General features: G+C 48.0%; 1 protein-coding gene across 5 annotated transcripts in view; it reads right to left on the reverse strand.

Moving 5' to 3' along the window:
• SGSM3 (small G protein signaling modulator 3) overlaps positions 1–19,366 on the reverse strand; it is a 31,510-nt gene that overhangs the window by 3,321 nt on the left and 8,823 nt on the right. For all 5 annotated transcript variants that reach the window (XM_065677613.1, XM_065677642.1, XM_065677632.1 and 2 more), the window contains 19 exons: positions 17,943–18,026; positions 16,169–16,254; positions 15,170–15,236; positions 13,826–14,034; positions 13,567–13,674; positions 12,812–12,955; positions 12,239–12,434; positions 11,869–12,014; positions 10,660–10,887; positions 9,699–9,753; positions 5,630–5,757; positions 5,186–5,341; positions 4,592–4,646; positions 4,089–4,138; positions 2,692–2,844; positions 2,536–2,606; positions 2,147–2,195; positions 1,760–1,845; positions 1,286–1,408 (listed from right to left, as the gene is read on the reverse strand). In XM_065677613.1, the coding sequence (XP_065533685.1) occupies positions 1,286–1,408; positions 1,760–1,845; positions 2,147–2,195; positions 2,536–2,606; positions 2,692–2,844; positions 4,089–4,138; positions 4,592–4,646; positions 5,186–5,341; positions 5,630–5,757; positions 9,699–9,753; positions 10,660–10,887; positions 11,869–12,014; positions 12,239–12,434; positions 12,812–12,955; positions 13,567–13,674; positions 13,826–14,034; positions 15,170–15,236; positions 16,169–16,254; positions 17,943–17,949 (2,117 nt within the window). In that variant the 5' untranslated portion in view covers positions 17,950–18,026. The remainder of the gene's footprint in view (positions 1–1,285; positions 1,409–1,759; positions 1,846–2,146; positions 2,196–2,535; positions 2,607–2,691; positions 2,845–4,088; positions 4,139–4,591; positions 4,647–5,185; positions 5,342–5,629; positions 5,758–9,698; positions 9,754–10,659; positions 10,888–11,868; positions 12,015–12,238; positions 12,435–12,811; positions 12,956–13,566; positions 13,675–13,825; positions 14,035–15,169; positions 15,237–16,168; positions 16,255–17,942; positions 18,027–19,366) is intronic.

Here is a 19,366-nt window from a genome sequence, read left to right on the forward strand (position 1 = left end):
GGGCTTCACATCCTGCCAGGCCCAGGCTGGGAAGAGAAGCTGGAAGATGTGACTCAAGTGCAGCCCCTACAGAGCCTGACTCAGCAGCGCAGGGAGGCATGGGCAGGCTCGGATGCTGCTACACTGCACTCAGCTGGCAAAGGGGGTGGCAGGTTCCTCTCCAGAAAGCAGACCCCTGCCAGTAGCACCTCAGAGTTCACGCACTCCCCTCTCTCTCTCTTGCTGGCCGCAGCTCTAAGCAGGGGCTGCAGGCACAGCCTCAACCCTGTCCTTAGGACAGGGATGCAGAGCTCAGACCTCCTGGCAACAAGCACATCAGCCCTTCCAGCTCAGGGGAAATCCTGAGAGGGGGTCTCCTCTGACTCCTGCAGCAGTGGTGGAGCCGAGGCTCTCCCCAGGAAGCTGGCTGCGAGCAGTGCAGCGTCAGCCTCTGCTCCAGCTCCACACAAACCCAAGCCCAGCCATGAACCAATCCCACTGGATCCTTTGTCTGTGCTGAACTAGCACTGCCCCCGTGCTGCGAGAAGGCAGCAGCAGGATGCCCACAGCACAGCGGTGAAGGGGACTCCTCCCATTCAGCAGCAGCACAAGGAGGACCGGGCACCCTGAGATGTGCACATCCTGGCTATAGATGCTTCCACTGGGGCCAGAGCGGGGTGCGGACAAGAGACAGCTCCCGCAGGATGGCAGCAGTAACAGGGCTGGAATGGTGGGTGCTCTGCGGCTCCCTGGGACTGGATGTGGCTCTGCAGACGCAGGAAGGCCAGCAGCATGCCATGTGATGTGCAAAATGGGCTCCATGTGATGTGCTTCACGCAAGCTCAGGCACTAAAGCCACATTCAGCCCCTGACATCATTCCCTCGCTTAACCAGGAGTCAGCCAGTGACTTGGCACCTTCCAGGCCAGTGACAACCACTGTCTCCCCAGCACATTCCCTGTTGCCTGCTTGCACTCACAGTGGCTGGTAGAGGACCTGGAGAGCAATGGGTAGAAAAGGCAGTCTCTCCATCAGAGTAGGTGCAGGGTACAGCAGGAGGTCGCTGGCAGGCAAGAGGCTGCCTGCTTGTCAAGACAGCTACACAAAAGCCAAGCCCTTGGATCAGGCGGGCACCCTGCATCGCATTAAACTGTCTAGACAGTTGCTGCTGCCTCAGCACACAGAAGGAAATCTCTGCAGCAGGGATGTCTGGGCAGCACAAGCTGCTACTCACTGGAGAGGGCCACCTCCTGCAGGGGAGGAGGAAATCCATGCCAGACCCTGGTGAGGTCCATGGGGACACCTACCTCAGCTCACATTTGATCTGCACCCAGCCGGGACTGCGCAGGAATGACCAGGGATGGAACCACTTCTCCACGGTCTGCAGGCTTGAGCACAGCACCTCCAGCCACAAATGCAGCACCTGCTCACTGCAGCAATGGGGTGGAGGTGTATTACTAAGCTGAAGGAGGGAAAGAAGCCCCATCCCTTTGGGACAGCCTGTTTTCAGCCCAAGCCTTGACCCCAACCCACAGCCCCAGTGGGACTGGATAACACAGGTGAACTTGTGTGAGCCACTTCACGCAATAAGCGCTACTTCTTCCAGCCAAGAGCGAGACCAGCATGATGAACAAGGAGCAGATCTTGCTCTTTGGCTGCAGTGAGATAAAGACCCTGTGGCCTAAGGCAGATTGAAACAGCTTCTGCCCTTTAGCCCACTCTGCCCCCTCCCAAGCTCCTTGCACCCACCATGCTGAGGGTATCAGGACCAGATGACTCACTTGAGTCCAACACAGATGAGGGAACGAAGCTTCACATCCATCTGTGCATGTGCAGCATCGTGTGTCATGTTCACAGCCTGAACTGCCTGCAGGGAGGGAAGATGTGGTTACCGCCTCCTCAGCTGAACCTTAGGCTGGGCACGGCAGCCACTTCAGCAGCAGAGCTGCCCACCCTCACCCAGTGCCACCAGCTAGCACCAGGGGAACCAAGCCCTCCCAACGGCTTCACTTTCTGCCTTCCCCCCAGCACCTGGAGTCTCTACTCCCTATCAGAGAAGGTCTGGGAGGCTCTGAAGCATCTCCCTAGAGATGGGCATTCAGCAGCCTCCATGGGGAATTTCCCCATATTCGGAGCTGGGCTCTGGCTGGGCTGAGGGCAGCACTTACCCGGTAAAGCAGCTCCTCTGGGGTGAGGACTTTGCCATCTTCATCAAGCCTGCAAAGATCACAGCAGAGACCTAGCTAGCTCTGGAGCTCACACAGGCCTTTTCCTTCTGTACCCCAACAGCTTTCTTACTACTGCTAAGCCCACAGGTGATCCTGCAGCCATGAAAGAGCAGGATACAGATCCAGAAGCAAATACAGGAGTCCAGAGAAGGGGATGAGAGCCACTGCCTGCCCCAAGTCAGCACAGGCACAGCAGCCTGATGATACAACACCAGCAAGAGGATGGGGCAGCGCATGAGCCTTCCCAAAGTGGAGAACAGCAGTGGTTTGATGAGCATGCAGGAGCAGGGCACAGACACAGCCACTTCGTGTGACTAAAGCTGCCTTACCTGTAAGTCTTGCAGAGCACAAGGCGAGAATACACAGAGTCAAAGTCACGTTCCACTTCTCGGCTTGCAGCCTAGTGGAGTGGAGGGACAGTCAGCAAGCTCTGCCCTCCAGCCCTCTGGCAACACTGCCCCACAAAGGGAACTGAAACATCTCACCTCTTCAATGAACAGCCAAGGGTGGCAGGGCCCCCCCAGCAGGGATGGCTTCTTCAATCCATGTTCAAGTATGGACTTCAAGGCTGGACAGAGTGTCCCTCGCACCAAGTCCGTCACCCCTTCTGTGACTGAGTCATCTCCAGCGATGGAATACTGAGGAACATCAAGAAGCAGCTCTCAGCATGCTGCTGAGGGGCAGAGCATGGAGGTGCCACTCACCTACAGCTTCTCTGCACAAAGCTCTTCCACTCCAGGTGCCCACCAGCCCCTCCTCCCTTAACCCCTCATGCTCTTGCTGGCTCTGGCATAAGGCACCACATTCAGTGCTAGTCCCTGGTATTTGCTGGGACACCAGGACCTTTGTGCCTATGTGGTGCCCAGGAGACCACACAGGTGACCGCAGCACCATCCTGGCAGCATTCAGCATGTAGGAACTGTTGTGGTTTGGTTTGATGCTGACTGAGCTAAGGTGAGGGACTTGACTTGCACTGAGGGTCTCTGGGACATTTTAAGACAAGGCAAATGGGGCTAAAATAGGAATTCCCTGGTCAGCTGGTACATCACTTCGACGTATCACCCTGACACACTGTTACATGAAAGATATTCCAGAATTAGGATGAGTGAGATCCTATTTCCACAGCTGGGAGGAGAACTGCTCAGCAGTACAGGGTGTGTTTACAAACACAGAAGTGATCTGCATCTAAGGAACTAGCCCTGAGAAGGGAGTGAGGTAGCAAGAGAAATGTCAATAGTGAACTCTCCAGGGGCTTCTCCTGGGGATCTCAAGTCACCCTTTAAGCCCTTCTTCACTCTTCAAATGCTGAGGAGAAGAAGGAACAGGGCTTTCTCCACTTTCCCTGCAAATTGCCTAGGCCAACAGCCGATGATGTTTGCTTCCTATCCATTACCCCAGTCTTGGGGCCATATTGAAGTGTCCATTCTAGACAGGCGGCAAGGAACTGAGACACTGCCCCTTGGGCACAGCTGCTCAGGGAGAATTCACTGCAGTGACCGCAAAGCATGAGCAGGATCCACAGGCACAGCCTCAAAGGAGGCAGGAAGAGAGCACAGGCAGCGGGGAGCCAGCAGAAAAACTGCCCACAGGATCCTCCTGCACAGCTGCCTGCTGCTTTCTCAGCTTGCCCAAAGTTCATCTCTAGGTCCCTTGCAAGCCCAGGCATCACATTCAGCTACACCCTGCAACCTGCGGGGCCCTCATTCTCCAACCATTCAGCTTGAGAAAGTTGTGCAAAGAGGCTTAGGAAGATAAGCTGCCTGATCACATCACCAAGTGCTCAGCAACCAAAGAGAGCAAACAGACTGAAGGAGGGAAATAGACAGCTCTTTCCAACTGTTTTGCAGTTATGATATTACAGGTGGTGGGTTTTTTTAATTACCTCTTTACTCCGCTCATCCAGGACCTCCACAAATTTTGCAGGAAACCAACCTACAAAGAGTGACAAAGACGTGAGCCTGACACAGACACTGAAAACCCCTACACAGACAAGATCAGAGCCCAGTGGAAGCTGAGAATAAATCAGAGTTCAAACCCAAAGAAGGGTCCATCCCAGAGCTCCACACGAGCATCCTGAAAATCACAAGAATTAAGGCAGCTGCACAAAGAAGCCAACTACAGGACACTGCCCGCAAGCAGCAGAGATGACACGCACCCAACCACCTTGTGCCAGGAGGATGGAGCCTAAAGTTGCTGTTTGCAAGAAGTAGGCAGGCAGCTGCACGACCACTCTCATACCCTGCTTTTACATTTCCTTTGTCCCTGCCAGATGCTCTGGGTAATCAGCAGAGCCTTTGTTACAAATGTGCCAGAGCAGTTGCTGCGGATGAAAGGATGCTCCGCATCCAGTCCTACTCTCCCCAGTGCAACCCACCCTGCTCTCACCTCTCAGTCCATTCAGCTCTCCCACCCAACAGTGCTCATCCTTCTGGGAAATGATCTGAAAAACAGGGAGTGGAAAACACTGGTTAAAGAGTGCAGTGCCAGGAGGGCTACAGCTACCTGGCTGTGTGTGCACAATGAGGAACTGCTTTCTTAGCTGTTTTGTCAATGTTCTGTTCTCACATGGCCCGGGGCCTTCAAGGTCAAAAAGGTACTGCAAACACTACACTACCCCTGCTCTCCCCAGTTTTGCATGTGACACACACAGCTAAAATGCAAATGAATTCTTTTACAGCCTTACCACAGCTCAGTGTGCAGTGTTAAACTGGGACTCAGGCTGGACCAAATCAATCTTCTACTCAGTTGCACGGCAGCCAGGAAAGGGACTTTGTGTTTGCATTGAGAATAACCCACAAGCCAGCACTCACAGGAACACACTGCCTTATCCCCTGGTAGCTCCCAGAAACACCAACTGCTTCCCTTGGGCTCCTAACTGGGCTCTAAGCCAATCTCCTCCCTTCTTTCCCTGCAGAAGAGGCAGTGCACCACCCCAACAAGTCGGTCCTGCCCTGGTCCCTGTCTCGTAGGCTGATGTACCGTGATGATGTCGTTCTTGCGGAAGCCCAGCTCATCGTCATCGTGTCGCTCAAAGTCCAGCAGTGCCTTGGCTCGCCGGCGGCGGTTGCGGGAACAGGCCACATAGTTCTCGTGGTCCCGCTGGTGGCTCTCCATGCTGTAGTCTGGAGTCAGATCCTAGCACACGTGTGGGTGAAGAGCAAAGAGGAATGAAAACCAACAGATGACTCCCAGCTGATAGGCCAAAGCCTGCATGCCCCTCTTCCCAAAGGTTTTCCTGCTCCTAGCAGGAAGACAACCTCCTGACACAGCCTTTCTCCACCAGGGATGGGTTGAGCAACCTTCCCTTCCACCCATTACACCTGGTGTGTTCTTCCTTGAGCCTATGCTCCAGAAGCCTGTGGTGGACACCCAACACTCATGCCTGGAACACACAGCAGTGCAGACCCAAGTGTTCCCACTCACAATGCTGCAGTTCTTGGGATCCACACACTGGAAGTGCCGTGCCACCTGGAGAATGGCCTCACGCAGGTCAGCCACCAGCTCCGTCTGCTTGATGTTCTTGGCTTTCAGTGCCTCCAGATCATCATCGCCTGGGGGAGCCCACACAGCAAGAGGGAAGGCAAGGAAAGAAACCAAGCATAAGGCATTTATTTTTTTGTTAACATTAGAAATCATTGATTCTGTAGAAATCAAAAAAGCCTGACATTAAAAGTGCCTCCACTAAGGCAGATACTTACTGCCAATCTATCCAATGATGTAAATAGCTTATGCCAATTTGACTGTCTCAAATTCTAAGGAGCTGGTATTTCAAAAAAAAAAAAAAATCTGGAACTGGAAGATGTCACAGAATCACAGAATAGTCAGGGTTGGAAAGGACCTTAAGATCATCCAGTTCCAACCCCCCTGCAGTGGGCAGGGACACCTCACACTAAATCATGTCACCCAAGGCTCTGTCCAACCTGGCCTTGAACACCACCAGGGATGGAGCATTCACAGCCTCCCTAGGCAACCCATTCCAGTGCCTCACCACCCTCACAGTAAAGAACTTCCTTATATCCAATCTAAACTTCCCCTGTTTAAGTTTTAACCCATTACCCCTTGTCCTGTCACTACAGTCCCTAATGAATAGTCCCTCTCCAGCATCCCTGTAGGCCCCCTTTCAGATACTGGAAGGCTGCTATGAGGTCTCCATGCATAGAGATGTCATCTCTTGTCATCTGGGTAACTCAGTACATCAAGGAGCTGCGTACTGCGTACCTCCTTTATACTGGGTGACATTTCTCTGTAGTCAGCTGAATGATGGCACACAAAACTTGGGAACTTTCAAAAATTCTCTTCAACTGAAATTGTCTCGAAGCTGAAACACATTTTAGTTGAACTGTTTCTGATTTCTGTACACCTCGCAGGCTGAGAGCATATTCTTCCCTGAGTCCCAAAAAACATGCGAAAAGCCGAAACAGCCCACTTTGCTGAATCAGCCTGGAAGTCAGAGCAACAAGAGAAAAGCTGCCACCTACTTAAGACGCTGACCTCCCTAACAGGCAGATTTCAGAAGTGTTTGGGCATACAGAAATGGCCGTGAGTACAGAGTAAAAATTACCAAAGCATCTTTCAACAGTCACTAATTCCCCCCGGGAGTTTTCACAGCCTACCTCTATTAATTTATGCAGACAGATACCTAATGGGATGGATTCTTTATAGACAGCTGATGTATCTGAATGCTTTGAAAACGGGTACATGATGCTTGGTACAAGATATTTTGTTTAAACTCAAAAATGTGTTTTCATACATCTGTTTTTTCTCTCTAATATACTGAGGATGTGGTAGCTTGAGTAACAAAATCAGCATTTAAATAATGTCTAATTTTTATACAAACACAGCTTTAATGCAAGACCCAAGTAAATCATTGGCTAGCAAATCAGTACTCTGCTTATCTTCTAACAGCACTGTAGAAACCAATATGAATAGTGTGGCCCAAGCTATATAGCTACTGCAACAGCTATGTACACATGAAGCTTCTGCTCACTGAAAAGTGATTAACGTTATCTTTTAATTGTAAGCGATCTTAATTAAAAAGACCCAAACTTCAGGAATACAAATAGAAGCCCAAAATTAGATTTAAAAGAATTTTTTGTAAATGTTTTCTATTTATTAAATTAAATTACTAGAGAATCAGATGCACAAAGCTTAACAGAAAACAGAACTTTGTTTCTGGACTAGAAAAATTGAAGGGCATTGCAGGCACTGGACTTACTTCCAGTCCAAGCAATGAAAATTAACACAACCTCCTCCTCAGTGGCCAGGGGTAGGAAACAGAGCCTGTAAGAAGTCTCACTAGAGATTCAGATATACAAAGATTGTAAATAGATAGGTGATCACACAGTCAGTGGGGATTTCCAGAAACTGCATGTTGCTAAAACATACTGTGACTAAAGAAGAAACTACTCAACCACAGCCGCAGTAGCTCCATGGGCTGCTCTCATTTACATACATCACTGATTCTTTCTGTACTCATTCAGTCCCTTCTGGCCAAAATACTGTGCTCCTCCATCTGTACTCAGGTCAATCCCAGCCAAACACAAGCAGGAGATATGGGAAGCAAGCTCCACACAATCCTACCTCAGAATATACATGACAGAGAAGAAAGGTTTCCTCCAGATTCACCTCACTGCACCTGACACGCCTGCATGTACATTTCCAAAACAGGAAACCAGTGTGGGACCAGCAATGTGTGAGGAGGCTCTATTTTGAGTCTGCAGGGACTGATTAGCTGCACAGTTGTGCAGAGGAGGACTAGCTGTCCTGTATCTCCTTGTTGCAGTGACCATCCAACAGGAACAGGGCAAGATTGCACATCATGTTCTCCGTCAAACTACCTTTTGCTGTTTCTTCTTTCTATTCCTTCATTAGAAATCTGGTCCAACTGCTTGCATATCAGCTAGAGAAACCCTGGCCAAACTCATGTAGCAAGACTCTGGCCTTGAGCAGGAGAGGTTGCACCACAGGCTCCTAGAGGTCCCTTCCAAACAGTGCTCTGTGATTATATGACTCCTGTCCAAGTCACTACTAGTATCTGCACTCACTCTAAGAAAGAACAACGAAGTTCTGTGTAAGCTGTTATTCCCACCCAGATGAGGTCTATGTACCAGCTCTACACAGTAACTATCACAGGCAGCAGACTTTACACTTAAGGTTGACTGATAGTTCTAGTATAAGGTGAATTTATCACATCCCAGCTTTCCTTCCCCTCTCTTAGACTGAAGTTTTCCATTCTGGTTATCTGCTGCAGGATGACAACTTTTCTATTCTAACCAAGATTTTAAATACCAAGAAGAATACTATGTAAAAAACATGACAGTCACTGTTCAGAAACCCCACTAGAATGAGAAAGCACTATCAATCATCTCACTTGAAGCTTGAACTTAAATTTTATCTTTGTGTGTGTGGTGTAACTCACTATCATCTTCATAAAACTACTCAAACTTGGTCAAGGAGACTATTTGAAACACAAGAAAGATGCATCTGGCAGTTCAGTTTCCTGATGGTTCAATCTGTACTGGGTGTATGACAACATTACATACAGGAGGTCTGAGATCAGGTTGCACAAGCAACTTCCTTGCACTTCTTCACTTCTGCAGCTTGACTTTACAGCATTGCTGGTCTTCTACCATAACTTTTATATGTAATGCTGTATGTGCTTGTAGCAAGCCTGTGACAATAGATCACATTCCTGGAGAACATCAGAAAAGCTCTTCTCTGAAAATATCAGTAAGCCCAAGTTTTAGATTTAGTCAGGCTATTTCAACCACAACAGGAACACCATCTGAACCCTGTAAATTCAGTATGGTGTCTTCCTCCGGAAAAACAATTTCTGTGGTGAAATGTGGCAATTTCAAGAACACTAACCAGTTGCAAGGAAGGTGATGACAGTGAGGCCTAAAATAGAAAGGTTTATTATGGAGTCAAAGAAGAAAGTTACTATTAAACCCATACAAAACCTATTCTGGCTTTGTGCCTTCTGGATATATGCTGGCTTAGCTGATAAGCAAAGAAAATTAAACCTCAAAAATGTTCACAACATTGAATTCTCAAAGTAAGTAAGGAGGAACACCAATGATGTTTGCATTTATAAATTCTGATGGTGACACACTAGACCATCTTTCCCTGTCTCAGATCTTCAGAGATGCTCCAGAGTAAGACTGGGAGAGAACAACTTCCAGCCTGTGGACTGCATACAGTCTGCCAGAAAACGCTTTTGACCTGTTGGTCAGTGCAAGAAGGACATCACAGCTGGGCTGAGCTGCAGCCCACTCTTAGTCACCATTCAAGGACTAACCACGCAACCTAAAATTTACTTCCTGAGCTCAGACCAAAGCAAGCACCTAGAAAACTGCATTTCTTCACTCTCATCCTTCAGTTCTGGCTCCCTTCTATCCTCTTCTTCTGCTCCAGTGTTTCCCTACTTTGCTTGCTCCCTTCCTAGGCTGCTACACCCATCAACACCACATGACAGGCACAGGATTGTCCTTACCAAAAAGCAGAGAGGTGATGCCAGATTTCCTGCGCTGAGTTCTGCGGCGCACAATCTGAGGGAGAGAGAAGAGAAAGAAAGAATGCAGCACACACATCAGGACAGATTTCAGAAATAAAATAAAGCAACCCTCCACACTGGGCAGCTTTGGGCAAGGGGTCCAGACAGCTACCACTGCACAGGGGAGGCAAGTGAACTAGCAATTTTACATAGGAGTTATTCTGGTTCTGATGCAATGAATCACCTCTACTGCTTGACCTGCTCCATGTGCAACAGGTTATTTATAGCTCAACTGTTATAAAAGTGTAACTGAAGTTCACGAATCAACCATGATTCAAGTAAATAATCTAATTGTACTTGTTACCAAAACCAGGTCCACATGTAATTATATATAAATTTCTAAGCGGATGCCAATTATATTTTAGAATTACATGAGTACCTTGTGATAAGCACACAGATGAGCATCTTCCACATAGGCCTGACAAACAGAAGCTACATCATCTGTAATGGCAGATTGTAGTCCAAAATTAAAGACAGGTGCACTTTTTATTCAGCTTCTCATGCTGTTTTCTGACTCTGCCTTCCAGAGTTATTTTAGTGTACCAGATTCTTACTAATGGATTAACTCCAGCTCCTACTCTGCTCTGTGTGCTCCAAGCAAATTCTGCCAGAAGCAGTTGATTCTTTTAGTTTCCATGAATGAAATGTCTCATATTTCATCAGAACTGTCATTAATGATAACTACAATCAATGTCAACATCCCTTTCACCTGATGATTTATCAACCAGGACAGATCTGACAGCATCTCATTAGTACAGACCTTCCTCCAACTTCCCAATACTTTTTCTCCTCTGGATGACAGTTATCTTGGAGCCATAATCCTCTCCTACAGGAGGACTACTTACTCACAAACAGCAATTGGGAGGGAATACATAAGGGAACGCATATGAGCAGCACTCACTTTGGATAAATTGTTGACAGTGGTGCTGGAGTTGAGCAGCTGCCCTTGGTCAGCAATGAGGTAGGCCAAGTGTTTGCGACGCTGAGTCTCCACTGCCACATCTGTCAGGGAGCCAGCCACACGCATGGCCTCCTGCAGCAGCACATCTGCATCTTCAATCTGACTGGGGATGTCCGAGAGCGTGTTAAAGATTGAGGCAGAGTTCTCAGACTGGATTAGCTCATCCTCCTGCAATTAAACAGTATTTTGCCACACAGAACAATGAGCACTACAGCTATGCTCTTGGGCCTGCTAGATGCGATTTATATTCAGTGTAGAGCCTGGGTATGTGTAACTAGACGTAAAAGTCTAGTTCCATAAAAGACTTCAAAATCCCATAAAAGACTTCAGCAGAAAAAGTTCAAGCTATCTTTGGGAGGTGAACAGCACCTTTTAATGCTCTACTGCACTGAGACCTGCCCTCAGAATTTTAGCTGGCACATTTTTGAATCACAGCATTCATCATTTAAAGGAAATCAAATCAGCAAGGAAAGACAAAATCAAAGCTATTCTGCACCCACCAATAGGACTGGGCACAGTGAGATCTAACTGGGAATAAGAGAATGGCAGCTGCTCAGTCTCACACACTCTAGAGTGCCTACCAAGTCCAGCTGTGCTCCACCTTTCCCTCACTCCCAGCAGGCTCACCCTTGCTCTTCAAACAACAAACTGAACTACAAAATCGTTTTTCACATAAAAAGGAAAAGATCATGTGGTTAAATTAGGTAGGCCAGGCAAATCACATGAGGTCAGGACAATGTTAATCTCTTGGAGCATTCAACAGAGCCATCAAAAGCTTCCCAGATGACCCTAATCTCTGCTTTAAATCTCTGCTCATAGATTGTGCAAAATCAGGAGGTGCCTTGGGTTAGCTAAGATGAACCCTCAAGTTGGGATCTAAACTGAACAGAAGGGACAGCTGATGGGGTTTAATTATGAAAGAAAGCCATCAATCCCAGATTCCTGCATAGTGTCTTTGAGATATTTCACAGCCTCCAGTTCTGAAAGCAGCAGGAAGTCATCTTCCCTAGCACACTTCCAAACCACATATAGGAAGCAGATAGAAAACCTTCTTGCCCTAAAGAACTTTTCTAACTAACTAACTAACTAACTAAAACTCAGGATTAAACATCAAAGTACTATAAAGGAGGAAGAGGAAGTGGAAATTACCTTCATACTGAGCATGCCCAAAGTGAGTTGGAACAGCACCAGAGAGCCCTCGTAGAAGAACAGGTCCCAGATACGTAGCAGCAGCTTGATATGAACGACACTAGCGAAAGAGGTGAGGAACCAGTGCAAGGTGATCAAGGAGAGCTCTGTGAACAGAGGTACAGAGAATCACAACATAATGAGTCAGCCAACCAGCAGACAGGGACTCTCCTAAGTGCTATCCTCTCAGCTTAAAGATGACCATGCACTGCCTCCAGGGCCAGGAGGTTTGCTCCTAGCTCTGCTTCTCTCTCTTTGTGAAACAAGAACAATAATCTGTCTGCATGTCACCCTGGCAAGAAAAGCTATGGTTTCTAGGGTACACTTTTACCAATGTCGTGCTCCTGGAGCAGCTTGTCCAGGCGAGGCAAGTATTGCACAATGAGCTGTCGCAGTACACGCTGGTCTGTCTGTACACCCATCAGCGTGGTGCTGAAGTAGGAGGCAGGAACCAGTTCCTCGATGATAGCACACATCATCCAGAAGGCATCTTCTTCCTCCAAGAAGAGCAGCAGAGAGGCAGCCACCTAGGATTTTGAAGGAAGAAGAAATGCATGTCCTAAGAGGAGCAGAACTCTTTCCGCACTTCCTCATGTGGAGAGATGGACCAGTATCTAGGTGATGAACACCCTCCTTTGCAGCAGCTCTCTTGCAATCTCCACTGGAGGGGTTTCTTCTGAGTGTAATGCATGCTCCTCCCTAACAATTGGACAGAATTCCTCCACATCTTTGGATACATACTGCTACTCCCTTACTGAGGAAAAATATTCCATGTGGAAGGGATTTCCTTTCACTTCATCTGGAGGCCATAGTGTCTGGCAGTATTGCCTCAAATCATTTGCACCAGCATAGCAACCACAGACAAAACTATCCCTATCACAAAGACACTCTGAAAGCAGGTTACCATGCCAGTGCCCTGGCAATATCCAATCTCTGGGTAGAGCCAGGCAAGTCCACGTAGTATCCTCCGTAGCCGTGGCACACCGATACTGTTCATGTTGGAGAAGCAGGCATTGCTGGGCATCGTGCGTAGCAGGTCCTTTTCAATCTGCCGTAAAGCCATAAAAAAAGGACAGAGCCAGTTTGCAGTATCTGAACAACTGTCTTCTGCTCTATGCACTTCCCCATGGCCCCTTGCCTCAGGTAACTCTGCTTCCCCACACCCATCCATATGTCCTTAGGCACCAAAGAAGGTGGCTTGCCCAAGCACCTGGGGTCAGTTTAACAGCCTTCAGTGACATGTGAGACACAGTGACGTGGTGACTCCCAAGGAATACTTGCCTAAACTCAACCCCTAGGTTCACCACTAAGAATAGCAAGCATACTAGTGAAGAATTTCATCTGCTTGGATTTCAAGGAAGGCTTTCCAACAAACCTATTCCAGAGAGAAACCAACAACCTGGCTGTATCTGTGACAGAGGACTTGGAGGTGAACAGCCCAGAGATCTCCCTTAGGTAGTGCTGTTCCTTCTTCCAACCATTTTGAATCTAGCTTCTTGGTGATGTGTGAACATATGCAGAGCAAGATTCAACCATGTATGTCCTCTCAACCGTCCCTGCTGCAGGTGTCAGACCCCTTCCTCCTCACACAGTAAATCTTCCCTTTCTCCCCACTTCCTTGTGCCCTGTCAGATGTCAGAACTAGGCAGTGTCTCCTACCTGTTTGGCAGCAATGGTTTCATTGTTAGAGCTGTTTTTCACAATATCCCGATACGACATCTCTGAATTCCTCTTCTTCTGCAACGCTCCAGACAAGCGCATCCACAGCTACAGGAACAGGGTGAACAAAGACAGGAGGAGTCACTAAGTCACTAAGAAAGTCAAAATGTGCCACCCTCTCAACCAAGAGAAAGTGGTCTTGCTCCACTGTCTCTTACTCCAGGCAGGAGAGCCTGTCCAGAACAGGCAGCACCCTCACCTGTGGCCTCATGCTATGTGGGATGCCGGCTAGCACCAGGGAGCGCAGCTTGTCTGAATGAGGTAGGGTGACCTCAATTTTGTCCCAGGTGAGGTCACCCACGTCATGGTTATGTGTGAATTCCAGATGAGCCTGCCACTTGAGCCTCTGTTGTGGCTCCTCTGTCAGTGGGATCCCCAGAAGCTTGCTGGAGTTTGGCTCAGCACCATCTGCCTCAGCAAACAGAAGGGAAAGAAACGGAAACATGTGAGTGAGAAAAACAGGAGAGGGAATGAACATAGGGCAGGGAGTAGGATGGCCACCTAAAGAAAGCACATTAAAAACATTCACGTCTTCCAGCCTGAGCATGGAAAGGAAAAGCTTGGTTTCTGTCTTCTCCATGCAGCAAATTTTATGGTCATAAGCAAAAGGCAGTGGGGCCTTGAGAACTAAAGAAGCTGTCAGCAGGCTTCCAGTCCCTACTTAATCATGATTTAGAACAGAGTGTGGCTAGAATTAAACAAGATCCTGGCAGCAGTCATCCTACTGGGTTTTGTAATGATCTGTAAATCAGGCTGACAAAAGCACAGCAAGCCCCAGAGGTGGCAAGCAGAAGGTATATGCTCATGCAGGTAATGAGGTGCAAAATTTTAACTTTGGGTCTGTTGAATCACCAAAATAGCTTTAACAAGAACACTTCCAAATTCACAATGAGAGAGTACCTTAACCTGAGGCTAGCTTTCTAAAACAGATACTTCAGCACAAGTACAGGTTTGACGTAAGGCACTCTGTCCTTCACCATGTAACACATCCCGACAATGCAGTCCAAATCTTTCTGCAGATTTTATAATGCACGAGCCAATCAAATGTTATGGCTGAAGAAAATCACTGTGTCCTGTCCTCATCTCCAGGTCATTGCCTCAAAGAGGATCCTCTATGACTCAAGGTGCCTCAGTGCTCACATGCAAACAACTTCTGCCCTTCCACCATATGGCCTGAGCCTTAGAAATGTAATCTCAGAGTACATAAAGCCATTCCTATTCTCCCCACTCCCTTCTTTTCCTCTTTGCAAAGGCAGACAGCTGTTGTAGTTCAATGCCCAGCTGCAATAGCTCTCCCTCTTACTCATGGTACAAGCATAACGGGGCTGGAAATGACTCTGCTGCATAGCTTATGCTCCAGACCCCCATTAGACCAGCATGTCCAACACAGTCAGTTACAGTGGTAGGATACAGAATGATGCCTACAGATGGGTAGACGAGACTTGGCACAGAGTGGTTGGAAAATCACCCTGTCATACTCTGAAGCATGGAAAGGGCTGGATACAGGACACAATGGAAGGGGAAGGTATGGGACTGGCTTTACCTTCCTTATCAACTCGGAAACCAAATTCATCATAGTGGAACTCTGGCTGCTCGACAGATTCTTCTTTCTAGGAGACGTGAAGAAGGAGAACAGACACTTTAGCTCTGAACAACTGAACAGAGACATTTGGATAGTGCCCCATCCCACCACTGTCCACACTGTGCCCTCTGAGTGACTAGACTAGACTTCCTTGCCCTCTTCATTTTCAGTGCCTCCCACCATGATTCCCAGCTGGAAGTATGGCAAGTATGCCATTTCCATTTTGACTTCTCCATAGAAGTCGTGAGGCCCTGCCTTCACGCCTGCACAGATTTTCCCAGCAATCCTTTTTCCAGCACCATATTAAGATCAGAACTTCCCACCTGGAGGGGCATGCAGCCTTCTTCATGGACTGAGAAGTCCACACACACCAGCTCAAGTGGTCTCTATTGTCTATGTCTATAATACACAGATACCTCCCCTTTTCTGCAAGGCCCCTGCCCCTCCTGTGTGGTCTCCCACAAGCATTACACCTAGGCAGCACCCAAGAAGCATGCTTCCAGCATAGCTCCACAGTAAGGTTTACTCTGCTTTACAGGGCCCAACTGCTTTCAGGAAACACTGAGGGTAAATTACAAAATTCCACGGCTGCTCCCTTCCTTCCTGCTCTGTCCACCTGGTGACAAGTCTTGAGGCTAGCATTTCCTGCCATGCACCAGCCGTCTTGAGCAGCTTGATGATGACAGAGACTCCCTGAGGGTGTCAACATTTTCAAAGTGGAGCAATAGTTGCAAAACAGCAAGGCAATAATTCACACAAGTTTCTCTGTGCTCTGAAAGATGCTCTTGCAAAAGCCAGGATGCAGCCGCAAAACATGTGAAGTTTAAATAGCAAACAAGCATCCACAACCAACTAGTGGAGTAAAAGTGCACCCCTCCTTCCTTTTCCCTGTGGCTTTCAGAGACCACCAGAAATCACCAGGGTCCCAGAGAACACCCCTCTCCCTGCCCCACACTGTACCTGTGTGTATTTTGCCAGGATCTCCTGAGGCCAAATGCTGGGAGTGAGCGCTGAAAAGGGGCCCCCAGCAGGGGGAGTGTGATGGCCTAAACAGAAAGAGATCAACACACAACAGTGAAAACCTGGAAGGACTCCCTTGGAAGGCACATACTCAGTACAGGCTGTTTCTGCAAGGGAAGGACTCACTCGGCAGTTTGTCACTACTGCTATCCTAGACATTGAAACAGCTCCCGCTTCACCAACAAAGCAAGTAAGCAGAAAAAAATTGTTTGGGTAATGGTTCCCCTGGCTTGGCACTGATTGTGAAGCTTTCCCAAGCAGTAGAAAGATCATACGATCACAGAATCATAGAACCACAGAATGGTTAGGGTTGAAAGGACCGTATGATCATCTAGTTCCAACCCCCCTGCAGTGGGCAGGGACGCCTCACACTGGCCCAAGGCTCTGTCCAACCTGGCCTTGAACGCTGCCAGGGATGGAGCATTTACAGCTTCCCTTGGGCAACCCATTCCAGTGCCTCACCACCCTCACAGTAAAGAGCTTCTTCCTTAGATCTAACCTGAACTTCCCTTGTTTAAGTTTAAACTCATTACCCCTTGTCCTACCACTACAGTCCCTGATGAAGAGTCCCTCCCCAGCATCCCTATAGCCCCCCTTTCAGATACTAGAAGGCTGCTATGAGGTCTCCACGCAGCCTTCTCTTCTCCAGGCTGAACAGCCCCAGCTTTCTCAGCCTGTCTTCATATGGGAGGTGCTCCAGTCCCCTGATCATCCTCATGGCCTCTTCTGGGGTTGCTCCAACAGTTCCATGTCCTTTTTATGTTTAGGACACCAGAACTGCACACAATACTCCAAGTGGGGTCTCATGAAAGTAGAAGGGCAGGATCACCTCCTTTGACCTGCTGGTCACGCTCCTTTTGATGCAGCCCAGGATACGGTTGGCTTTCTGGGCTGCGAGCGCACACTGCAGCCGGCTCATGTTTATTTTCTCATCGACCAACACCCCCAAGTCCTTCTCCATGGGGCTGCTCTGAATCTCTTCTCTGCCCAACCTGTAGCTGTGCCTGGGATTGCTCCAACCCAGGCCTAGGACCTTGCACTTGGCATGGTTAAACTTCATAAGGCTGGCATCAGCCCACCTCACAAGCGTGTCAGGGGCCCTTTGAATGGCATTCCTCCCCTCCGGCGTATCAATCGAACCACACAGCTTGGTGTTGTTGGCAAACTTGCTGAGGGCGCACTCAATCCCAATGTCCATACTGCTGACAAAGATGTTGAATAGGATCAGCCCCAACACCGATCCCTGAGGGGCACCATTCATTGCCTGTCTCCAGCTAGACACTGAGCCACTGACCATAACTCTCTGCGTGTGGCAATCCAGCCAGTTCTTTATCCACCGAGCGGTCCATCCATCAAATCCATGTCTCTCCAATTTAGAAACAAGGATGCTGTGCAGAACAGTGTCAAACGCTTTGCACAAGTCCAGGCAAGTGATGTCAACTACTCTGCCCTATTCATCAGCTCTGTGGCCCCATCATAGAAGGCCACCAAGTTGGTCAAGCATGATTAGCCCTTAGTAAAGCCTTGTTGGCTGTCACCAAACACATAATTGTTTTTCATATGCCTAAAACTAAAACAAGATGCCATGGAACTATCTCTCTTCCTAAAAGTCCCTTTCTTAGAGGGACCATTTGGCCTTTCTGCTTCTTTTGCTCAGTAGTAAGAGACAAAAGCATCTATTTCACCTATACTGTGTCCATTTCTGTCTGCTCACCTGACATTGTGCTAGCTACGGCTGAGTAGCAGAGGTCGTCAGCAGTTCCAGAAATGCTGTTCTCGCAGGTCAGAGGTCAGTATCCTGTTACAAGAAGGAATAAACAACAACAAACATACTGGGGATGACAGAATTTAGTTAGTATGCAAGAAGATGACGGAGAACAGACACACCCTTCACACACAACTTGCCCACAGGAAAACTAAATCCCTTAGTATTTAAGTTCCCCCACAGGAACTTTAAATTCCCGAGACTGGACTCTTGGCTTCATACCTGCCCATTAGCTAGAAAGAGCATGCTGTCGTTCACCAAATTCCTTGTGACAGTAACAGCACTGCTGACTGAAAGAATGTCAAAAACCCAGTCAACTTCCATCACTTTTTCCATTATGTATTGTGAGTCCTGTATTTATTCACAAATACTAAAAACCCCATACCATCATTCTCTGAATATACTGTCCATGGAGAAAGGACTGGAATGGTGAAAAGAGTTTAAGGATTAGATGCAATAAGACTGAAAGGGATTTTAGGAGTGGCATCACGAACCACAGGAGCAAAGTGTATTATGCTGTGGAATACAGCTCCCTGAAGGGAGCTGGCAAAACTTCTGAAAATGATTTTCTGTGATGAACTGGGCTGGGATGCGGACAGCATGTTATCAAGTACCTCTGCAATGAGCCAGGCTCCTCTGGACTATATCAGGCAATAGACCTCAGATGATGAAACAGCGTGCATAGCTCCCCTGCTGACTTTCCTGATACCGGTTCACAGCAGAATTTTATAGGGGTTTTCCACAAAACCAGTGGAATGATTTAGTAATCAGAGAGAGAGATTTTGGACTTTAAGATCAACCTTATAACTCCATGTGGGAGACAGCAGGAGCCACCTCTGTGAAGCAGGTAAGGACAGTACTGGAATGTATCAGTCACTTGCGGTTACCTGGAAAAGAACCTAGTTAAAACTTACATTTGCATGACTGGGATGGGTTTTCCAGCTTCCCCATTCCAGTAAAACTACTTAAGACTGCAAATCACTAAAAGAAGGAACCCCAGGGATTCATCCAGCAAGCCCTGTCCAGCTGTTTATAGTGCTCAATAGTACAAGGTGATACTGCCTTTGCATCTCAGTGAGCTCTCCAGTGAGTTCTTGCAGCCTGCAAGTGGCTTGCTACAGCACTCCAAGATAAGCAGCTGTAAAACACTACAAAAGCATAAAAAGATCTATCTGAGAACACAAATGTTAAGGCTTCTTCCTCCCAGATCTGAACAGTTCTCTGCAAGGGAAAGGCTGGCATGGATAAACAGACACTGATTTTCTGACACCAACTCTCAAGGCAAAAAGAAAAACACAGATAGAAACAAAAAAAAGTTCAGCCTTTATTTCTGAGAAGTAACATTGTCCACACAACGGTCAAGTGCTTACCCA

Source organism: Lathamus discolor, chromosome 1 (assembly GCF_037157495.1).
Source record: "Lathamus discolor isolate bLatDis1 chromosome 1, bLatDis1.hap1, whole genome shotgun sequence".
NCBI lineage: Eukaryota > Metazoa > Chordata > Aves > Psittaciformes > Psittacidae > Lathamus > Lathamus discolor.